This window comes from Lathyrus oleraceus, chromosome 1 (genome assembly GCF_024323335.1).
Source record: "Lathyrus oleraceus cultivar Zhongwan6 chromosome 1, CAAS_Psat_ZW6_1.0, whole genome shotgun sequence".
NCBI lineage: Eukaryota > Viridiplantae > Streptophyta > Magnoliopsida > Fabales > Fabaceae > Lathyrus > Lathyrus oleraceus.
In genome coordinates, this window is record NC_066579.1 from 116,756,402 (window position 1) to 116,766,986 (window position 10,585).

The following is a 10,585-nucleotide window of genomic DNA, read 5'->3' on the forward strand; positions in this document are numbered from 1 at the left end:
AACTTTTAGTACATAATTTTTATACATTAAGAAAAAGTTTCATAAATCGTTGAGCACTTAATATTTATATATTCTTGAATTGTTCATTGAAACAGAAGATTAAAATTTCAAGATATTGGAAAACATTTAAATATGTCTATAATCACTTTCATACAAATTGTTGTATTTTTCACCAAGTGTGTGGTAATTTGCATATGTAGTAAAGTTGTTGTCCTTATTAAAAGAGTTTGCAAAATGGAAGATTTTCTTTCTATTTGTTGAAAAAAATCATTTGAATTGGGGTGATTCAAAGTCCACCATAGTTGTTGGTGTTGTTGGAAATCAAGAGAATAATTTACTTCTTTGTTGTTGTTAGAAGATTGTATGAGAAGTCTTGATGTAAGGCTTGTAAAAAGATCTAACTATAGTGAAAACCTCTCACAAGGGTGTGAGGGGAATAGATGTACCCTTGATTGAAAAGGAAAACTAGTATAATTCTCTGTGTCACTTTATTTTTGCTTCACTTTATTTTTCTGTTTATCATTCGTTCATAGTTCTTAATTCCGAAAAATTTCAAGAAACTAAAAAAGTATCATAAATCTCTAAAAAAATCTTTACGTAATCCACCCCCTCCCCCTCTTAGGTTACACTCTATACTTACATTTGGCATTAGAGCAACTTATACGTAACTTGCTCCTAAGATCCATATAATGATTTCAGCAAATTCGATTTTTAGAGACGTTGGTAGAAACAATAAGCCTCCTTTGTTATGCGATGAATATTATGATATTTGGAAGATTTGTATGCATGCACATCTTGAAACATAAGGAGAAGAAGTTTGGGATGCTATATAAAATGGTCAGTTCGTTCCCACAAGTGTTGTCAATGACGTTGGTACATTCAAAATAAAAAATTCTTGGAATGGTGATGATATGTGATATGTTAATTCAAAACAACGAAGAAAATATGTGATATGTGATATGTTAGAAGTCACACATGAAAGCACAACAGAGGTATCAGTTAGAGTGAAGTCTCAGTTCTCTAACGCACCTCATCGCATACAGAGTAACCTCTATTATACTTACCACGAGTACATGCTTATAGTTATTAACAATGAGGGAAGTCAGTCAAGTGAATTTGAGACTAAACTCACACCAGCAGCCTGAATGCCGTGATTAGGAAGCTAAGGGCATATTGCAATTAAGGCAGGTTTTCCAATACATGGCAAACTCATTAGGAAATGAAACACAATTCAATATGTTACAAAAAGTTGAAATATGCTTGCACATTTGCTGAATTCTTGATCTTGGAAGACCATGCATAAAAATTGGCACTTCCTGAAAAGTACTCTTAATTCTCTTTCTCTAGAATCTATTAATGCAAAAAACTTGTAGCAGTAGTGTTCTGTCTAAGCAGATAACACAGGCTGTTGTGATGCTTCTTCTGTCTGCAAACTTTCATAATAATTCACAAGAACTTTCCATCCACTTGGACACATAAATCCTTCTGGTGGATTCTCTCCACTTTTTGCATAAGATCTCATCTGGAAAAATAAATCACCAAAATAGAAATAAAAATTGATGTTACATCTTGTACTAAAGAAACATAATGAACTAGATCTTAAGGGCTTCGACCAGGTGCTAGCTTGGTCTTTCGGTCCGTCTCTTACAACCTACACGTGTTTGAGCCAATTGTTTCTAATTGGACATTGTTAAAAGGTGTCTGACACGTGTGTGAAGTTTGTTCGAGAAGTATCGGTGTCTACAATGTATCTGACACGTCGACACGACACTACATTACACGTTGGAATGATAATATTCATGACAAAGTCAATAAAATGATATGGAATATCATACCTTGGTTCCAGATATAAAGAGGAAATCTTGAGATCGGCTAGGATCGAAAAATGCCATCTTGTTTACCTTAGTGTCATAAGCTGCAACCTGTAGTATAAAATGCAAACAAGGCATTCCTTAAAAATGTCGTCACGTTAGCGTACGAATCATGTCTAAAAGTAATAATGCTTACCCTGAATGGCAAAATGTTAAGCTTCTCGAGACCAGGAGCCATGCTAAGAACCTTTTTCCCGTGATCCGGGTCGTACAAATCCCTTTTCTCAGTTGGGTGACTCATACCAGCGGGATCACGACCAACAATATAGAAGTTGGCACCAGCGTTTATCCGCGCCTTTGCGTGCCATTGCACTTCAGTTGGCCCTGCATAATGCATAGGTGACGGAAATATCGCAACTATGGTCGTCTCAGGATCAAGAACTCCATCTTCTAGCACCTAAGAACAATAAAACGTATACGGTTCGCAGAAAATATAAATTTGTTCAAATTCTGCTACACTATAGCGCGACTATTTAACACACTTATTCTTATTCAAACGCGATACGAGATGAAAATTACCTTGCTATGTTGCTCCATTCTGACATCTAAGGGAACATCGTCGGCCTTTGTGAAACCTCCAAGAGGATGAAGCAATAAAATCGGATTTTTGTAACCCATATCTAATAGACGTTGACGAGTATCGTTCATTAACAAGGCATGGCCGTTATGGACAGGATTTCTTAACTGAAAAGCGAAAACTGCATCAGCTTTACGCCTATCGAATTCTTCGCGAAGTTGTTTGGGAGAGAGCCTGTAGTTATCAAGACCATCATTGTATTTGATAGGTTTAACAACTTCCAAATCTCCTCCGATAAGCCAATTTCCAGACGGAGCAATGACCTCTTCGACATAAGGCAATCCTGGAGCAGTTGTTCCCCAAGTTCTAGCAATTCTTTCTTCTTTGTTATGCTTGTAGATTTCAATGCTGCAACGACATTTAACCGTTAATGAAAAGTGAAAACTAAGAGAACTTGTTTAAATAGCCATCACAATTAAAAATCCAATGTTCTAAAAAAACAAACATGGTGATTCCATTGTTCGCAATATCAGGCACATAACACATGTCGATATGTGACACTCACACGATGCTCCTGACACGTGTAGTTACATTTAACCTCTTCAATTTTTCAAACTACTAATCTTAGTGTCTGACACATGTCAATATATGACACTCACACGACTCTGACACATGTAGTCAAATTCAATCTCTTCAATTTTCTCAAACTACTAACAAGGTCTACGCGTCTATGTCGTGTATGGTATCACTGTCTCTCCTTCTTAGATTGTGACCAAAATTTAAAAAGCATAACAATTGAATAACTAATCAACTAAAAAGTACAGATTAACCCTAAAATAAATTTAAAACCCTGACAATATCAATCTAACAAATTCAATAAAAAAAATCAATTGAACAATTAATCAACTAAAAAACACAAATTAACCAAAATTTAAAATAAAATCAATGCAATCACTTAAAGGCTTTCACGATTTCAGTCCATACAGGTGTTGCGACATGGTGTGAATTAACACCAATTTATTCTTTATCAGAAAATGGTGAATACCGGTATCAATATAGACACCATCCGAAACCGTTTTGTCGCAAACGTTTTCGCAGTATCAGACAACCTAGAAATTAACCTTAAAATTAAAGCAAGAGCAAGAGAAACTAACCTTCTAAGAATAGCAACACAATCTCCATCAGGCCCAATCAACGCAACATTAGAAGAAGATCCAATTCTTCCTTTAGTTTCATCATCAATAGACAAAACAATAGGAAGTGACATATTAACAAAAGAACCATCATTCAACCTATATGAATTAAAATGCAAACTTTGAAGATACTCATTTTCCCTCATGAACCCTTTCAAAGGACTAGCCCAACCTTCACAAATCACATGCACCCATTCAAAATCAACCTTTGTTAGTTTCACATTAGGAAGTGACTTAGCTTCAAGCACCTTAGAATCTCTTTGATTTTCAGGCACCACAAGATCTACTAACACACCCCCATCTGGCTCAATTAAAGAACTTTTGATCATGAAACTTTCTTGCATTCTTCTTTTCACTTTTTTACACTTTGTAAAGATGAATGGATTGTTATGGAAAATGGGTTTTGGAAGAAACTTAGTATTGTAACATAAAGTGTTGTTTTTTAATAATTTGTTTGCATGATTGTTGTTGTTGTGGTTGATGTTATGGTGAGAAAGTAATTGTAGTTTGATGGTAAGAGACATTATGGGAAACTAATGATTTTTTTTTGGAGAGAGAGAAGAAAACAAGAGTGTTGAAATAGTTTCAATGTGGCATAATGATAACAACCACAACCTAAGACTATGGCGAACATGTTGGATTAGATTCACAAGAAGTGGTTTTTCTCTTTCTAATGTTTTTTTTTGGTTGAGTTTGTGGATGAGAAAAGTGTGGTAGTCTATGCATGCTTTAAAAGATGCAATTTTGTTTTGGTGGGACCATGATTGTTACAAAAAGATGCATCAAAAGATGAATGAGGACTTATAGTGAAATAAAGTGAGGGTTTGAGAATAAAGGAAATATATTGCTTTAGATTTTGAAAATTATTACTTTTGAAAATGAATCTTTTGATTGCTTTGGAAAATGAGTCTTTAAAATATATAATAGAATAAGAATGAGTCTCCCTAATTATATATACATATAAAAGTCAAACAATTAAATACATTGAATTATTTATTTATATTTATAATTAAGGAAGGTGATAATACACTTTAACATGGTTATAAAGTGAATTTATGTATAACAATATAAGGAGTTTTTATTAAATGTTGGTGTGAAATTAATGTAAATATTTTTTCTATATATTATATATTCTCACCATTTCAAGCAATCGTATTTGAGATTTTTTTTAAAGTTAAAAACCATACTCTCCGAATTAGAGTAGGAAAAATGGCTCAATCCATCAAGCTCGATTGTGAATCGAGTTTTAAAAAGTAAAGTATGGTTTTAAAAGGTTTTTTATACTAGTTATATTCAAAAATATTCTCTACCAATTAATGTTAGTATTTATGGGTCAGAATAGGGTGGTAAAACTTGTATTTATGGATTAGAATAGGGTGACAAAATTTGTATTTATGAGTTGAAATAGGGGGGCAAAATTTTAGTATGAGGCGGATTAAAGATTTAGGGCCTGTTTGATTTGATTTTGTAAAACTGTTTTTTAGTTTTTAAAATTTGAAAATAAGAAAATTTGTTTGGTAGTCTAATTTTATAAAATTGTTTTTGAAAACTATTCTTTATTGAGAGTTTTAAAAACTAAAAAACTAAAACAGGTTTTAGAGGTTTTGGTTTTTGGTTTTTAGTTTTGGAAATTATGATGAGGAAAAAACAAGGAAAAGTGGTACACTTTTTAAAACGATTTTTAAAAGTAGAATTATCAAACATGTTTTATTTTATTGTTTTTCTTCAAAACTCTTTTAAAATTGATTTATAAAATAGTTTTTAAAAACTATAAATTTTTCAATTTTTAGATTTTAGAAACCAAAAACAATTTCTCCAAACAAGTTTTTAACTTTAAAATTTTTAAAACGATTTTTAAAAACAGAGCTACCAAACAGATTTTATTTCATTAGTTTTTTTAAAAACAATTTTTTAAAACTAATTTATAAAATCATTTTTAAAAATAGAAAATCAAAACTCAATCAAACGAGCCCTTAGCATCTCAATTTTTTATTTTTTAATATGTCCGTCTTATTTTTTTTTTTCTTTTACAAGAATAAGTAATAACATGATTTTATATATTTTCAACTTTAAAATGTCTGTTGGTCCGTTATGTCCCACCCACATTTTAGTATGAGGCGGGTTAACGATTTAAGACCGCATCTTCAATTATGTTTGTCATGTTCCATCATATTTTTTATTTATTTATACGGAGAGCGTCTAAATGGAGAAGACATGCTCATTTGTCACCCTAAGTCAGTGTAGTCTATTTTAATTGCAAAATTATAAATTCAAAATTAAATATACTTATATTTAAGTTGTTTAATTGAAAAACAATATATTAAATTATCTCATTTCACTAAGTATTATTTTTAATATTTGATTCAAATTTTCTAAACTGAATATCATACATTAACATTTAACATTTAACATTTTAACGTTTTACTTTGCAACATCTTTCTATTTTACAAGTATGTATTTGTTTATCAGCAAATACATTCTCTGGTTACTATTATAAACAACAATAAAAATTTAGATTCATTGAATAATTGATGTATCTGATATATAATAATGACCAAATATATTATTTATTTAATAAATTTAAAAATCTTTTTTTTACTTATAATAGTGATCGGATAGTGTAATCACTAATTTTACTTCACTTATAGAATCAAACTCGAAAAATCCTAAATGGCACTTTATATTAAATGTTTGAGAAAATATATTAATGCTAAAAAGTTTTCAATGTAAAGATTCAAAGATGTAAATGAAGGAGTGCTTGAATGGTTAAAGCAATAAAGAAACATATGATAATAAAACAATTGTTAAGAAAAATGATTGAATTAAGAGTGGAACGCAAGTGCATATATTTCTCACAAATTCTTTATCTTTGTGACTCGGATGCGTGAATTATAAAGAAGACAGAATGAAATGCGAATCCTGATTACAAAATAGAAATCTAGTTATATATTAGGTACATCAATAACGATCAGCAACAGTTATCTCTCCAGAATTCGACATGTACCTTGCTACGCGGGCTCTTGTCTTCTGATATGTTTTCACGTGTCTTTGGTTTTTGAACTGTTTCAAATCGTTATTGTTGCCGACAACATCTTTATGTTACATAATAATATTTGTCAAAAACTCAACTTTGTGTCAGAAACATAACTTAGCTATATGCACTTATTTATATTCATCTCATATCTTATATTCATGCCGAAATACTAAGCAAAAATCTCAGGCTAACAAATGCTCCCCAAAGAAGTTCCATTTTCGATCATATTTGCAATATGATTGAGAGGTGATGTTTTTTTAGTAAATACATAACATTATTCAAACCATTTTGCATATGGCATTGTCATCATGACTACCATCGCCCAATTGTCACGTCCTCAATATGCGAATACTTGCCATCTGTCGCGCCACGTAAAATGCTTGAGCGCATCGCACGCTCGAAGATACAACAGAATCGCCACCGAACTTTATTTATTCCCGAAGGAAATGGAAAATATCGATAAAACCCAGGGGGAAGAGAAAAAGGGTAAGGAAGTCAGTTATGCAAGGGGAATGTATTAACACCCCTCACATCTGTTGTACTTAACGGGAATCATTTTGATTGTTCTTTGCTCGAATGTGTGTTACTATCTAAAAGGTTACTTGCGAAAAGAGAAAAAAAGGATTAATAATTAGTGTGCTCGCCAAGGATTCCGATCCTCGTGCCTACATATCCTCATAGTGCAATAAGAAAATCAGAGCTCTGTAGTTCATGGAACTAAGGATATAAATAAAGAAAAGAAAGAGTAGAGCAAGTTCCTAAAAGGCTAAGAAAATTGCTTGAATAGAAAGAGTGTGACATTAACCAATAAATGGTGATTAACCAATGAGAGTAAAAGAATGTGGCATTAACCAATAGATGGTTGTAAGACTCCAATTTTGATACTAAGATCCCTTATACTATCTCATCATTTGCATTGGATTTGAGATCACACCTTGGTATCTTGTTAGAACAAGATCTTAGATCTACAATTCATCTCTAAAGTTTTGATGATAACAAAGAATGAAACAAATTGGTACCCTAACGAATTTATCTAAGTATGCAGGACTCTAACAGAAAATGGATCTGATAGACAACATCTGACATCACTCAAGTCCAGAACAGCTGACTTAGAGTCAAATAAAGTAGTCGCTCTGACTCTGAAGATAACGGTGCTCACATCATCAGAAAGTTGAAAACTCAGATACTCTGAATCTGAAGGATTCCACACATAGTTACTCTGCTAATTCGTACATCTGAAGAAGGTCCTACATAAGACATATCAAGAACTTCTGAAGAAAATCATTTCTAAATAACTATCTGAAGAATACACGTTGAACAAGAAGATCTGGATTTTGCGGACTCTGATTCAAGTCAAACAGATCAACCACAAAACTTAGTAACGAAGTATTCCATAATTGGTATGAATATTTATTTGGAAAAGAATAAACACTCTCCAAAATTGTTATGGAAAGGAGAACGAACTTAATGTCAATTAAGTTCCATCATTGACAAGATACTACATCAATGCTTCAGCCAACGGTCTCATATTCGAAGCACTATATAAAGGAAAAATCATCATCATACCAAGCACGAAGCAATCACACAAGAATACTGCAAACTCAATTCTATATTTTTCATTCATTCTTGTTCAAATCTGTGTTAATATTCCTTACCTAGAAGCACTAAACACTTCCTTGTAATTCTCAAATAGTTGTTGAATATTTCCTCAAGTGACTTGTGAAGTCTATAGACTTGAGAAGGTTAAGAGATCTTTATTCTCTTAGACGCTTTTGTTGTATTCTTTCTAGATTATTGGATTAACTCCTTGTTGAAGGCGAAACCACCTTGGCCGAGTGGACTAGAGTAACTTTCAATTTCAAGCGAACCAGGATAAACTTCTGTGTTGATTGCTTTATCTTTCGTGTGTGTGGCGTTTGCAAAAGTTTTTTATTATCAATGAAAACAATTCAAACCCCCCTTTCTTGTTTTTCTCTACCTTTAATTGGTATCAGAGATTCGGCTCTGTTATTGATTTTCAAATCAAATAATTAATAGTGTATAGAAGATCCAGCGTGAGAAAAACATTATGACTAACACCAATGAAAGAGACAGCTACAACACTAAACCTCCAGTGTTTGATGGAGAAAAGTTTGATTATTGGAAGGACAATATCTAAAGTTTCTTCCTTGGCTATGACGCTGACCTATGGGACATAGTTACAATTGGCTATGAACCATCTATATTTGATGCTGGTATTGCTATTGCTAGAAATAAAATTACTGATGATCAGAAGCATGATTTCAAAAATCATCACAAAGCCAGAACAAACTTGTTGAATGTTATATCCTACAATGAATATGAAAAGATCACAAACAGGGAAACTGTTAAAGAAATACTTGACTCCTTAAAGATGACCCACGAAGGAAACACTCAAGTCAAAGAGACAAAGGCTCTGGCTCTAATTCAAAAATAAGAAGCCTTCAAAATGGAGGATGATGAAGTTGTAGAGGTAATGTTTTCTAGATTTCAAACTTTAATTGCAGGACTCAAGGTTCTGGACAAGGGCTACACAACTGCAGGTCATGTCAAAAAGATTATCAGAAGCTTGCCAAAGAAGTGGAGACCTATGGTCACTGCATTGAATCTATCAAAAGATCTGAACAACATAAGCCTGGAAGAACTCATCAGCTCCCTCAAGAGTCATGAGATAGAACTAGAGGAAGACGAGCCCTAAAAGAAAAGCAAATATGTGGCTCTGAAGTCTAGATCAGAAAAATGCAAGCCAGAAAGGAACAAAGTCTTTCAAGTTGAAGAGGATGACAATGATGACTCTGAAAAGGATGATTCTGATGATGAGGAAGAGCTATCTCTTCTAACCAGAAGAGTTAAACAATTCTGGAGAAAGAGGAATAACAACTTCAGAAGACCAAGACAGAAGGAAGATCACTCAGAATCAACTTCCAGAAGCAAATCAAACAAAGAGGTGACATGCTATGAATGTAAAGAACCAGGACACTATAGAAACGAATGTCCAAAGCTCAAGAAAGACAGTTCCAGAAAAGAAGGGTTCAAGAAAAACTCCTTTAAAACTGAGAAGGGACTCATGGCTACCTGGGATGACTCTGAATCTGATGCCTCAGAATCAAACTTTGAAGAAGAACAGGCAAATGTTGCATTCATGGCTACCACATCTGGAAGTACATCCGAAAGAGAATCTTATCCTGAAAAGGTATTTTCCGATCTCTCTCGCTCTGACCTTGAATCTTGCTTATCTGAATCTCTAATCTCTGACCTTGGCTCTAAAGAAAGTCCTTGAAGGAACTGTTGAAGAATGTGATAAGCTTGAGATAGAAGTTTCTGAATTAAAAGGCAACATTTTTGTTTTGGAAAAAGAAAATGAATTTTCAACCAAAAAATGTTTGAAACTTGAAGAAGCTCTACCCAAAACTCCACAAACTTCTAACACAATCATATACAAATATGAAAAAGCGTTTCAAAAATTTATGAAAAATGGGCTAGAAAGAAGAAAAATGGCTTCTATGACTTATGAAGTTAGTTAGAATAAGAAAAGAGGAATAGGATATGACCCTGATGAAGATGAGAAAGTACCTTCTGCATATGATAAACCTAAATCTCCCTTTTCTTATCATTACACACTTGTACAAACATAAAATTTTACTAATGCTAGAAAACCCAAAGTTTCCAGAAACTCTGGGAGAACTAATCATGAAGGACCCAAAAGATTATGGGTACCAAAAGATAAAATAGTCTATGTTGCATATATATTATGCAGCAGAGTTAAGACACCAATCATGGTACCTGGACTCTGGATGCTCGCGACACGTGATGGGAAGAAAGCCTATGTTCCAAAGCCTGGAACTTAAAGATGTTGGCTTCGTAGGCTTTGGAGGAAATCAGAAAGGAAAAATCAGAGGCTCCAGGACAATTGGTAATGGATCTCTTCCCTCTATTTCTGATGTTCTTTGTG

At 33.2% G+C, this 10,585-nt stretch overlaps 1 protein-coding gene across 1 annotated transcript; it reads right to left on the reverse strand.

The window, feature by feature from the left end:
* Positions 1-1,189: 1,189 nt before the first annotated feature.
* LOC127120746 (ATP sulfurylase 2) lies at positions 1,190-4,278 on the reverse strand. The gene is made up of 5 exons (XM_051051283.1): positions 3,543-4,278; positions 2,391-2,796; positions 2,008-2,268; positions 1,836-1,922; positions 1,190-1,522 (listed from the first exon to the last, which is right to left on the reverse strand). The coding sequence occupies exons 1-5, from the start codon at positions 4,103-4,105 to the stop codon at positions 1,388-1,390; spliced, it is 1,452 nt and encodes a 483-aa protein (XP_050907240.1). The 5' UTR covers positions 4,106-4,278; the 3' UTR covers positions 1,190-1,387.
* Between the last annotated feature and the right edge of the window lie 6,307 nt (positions 4,279-10,585).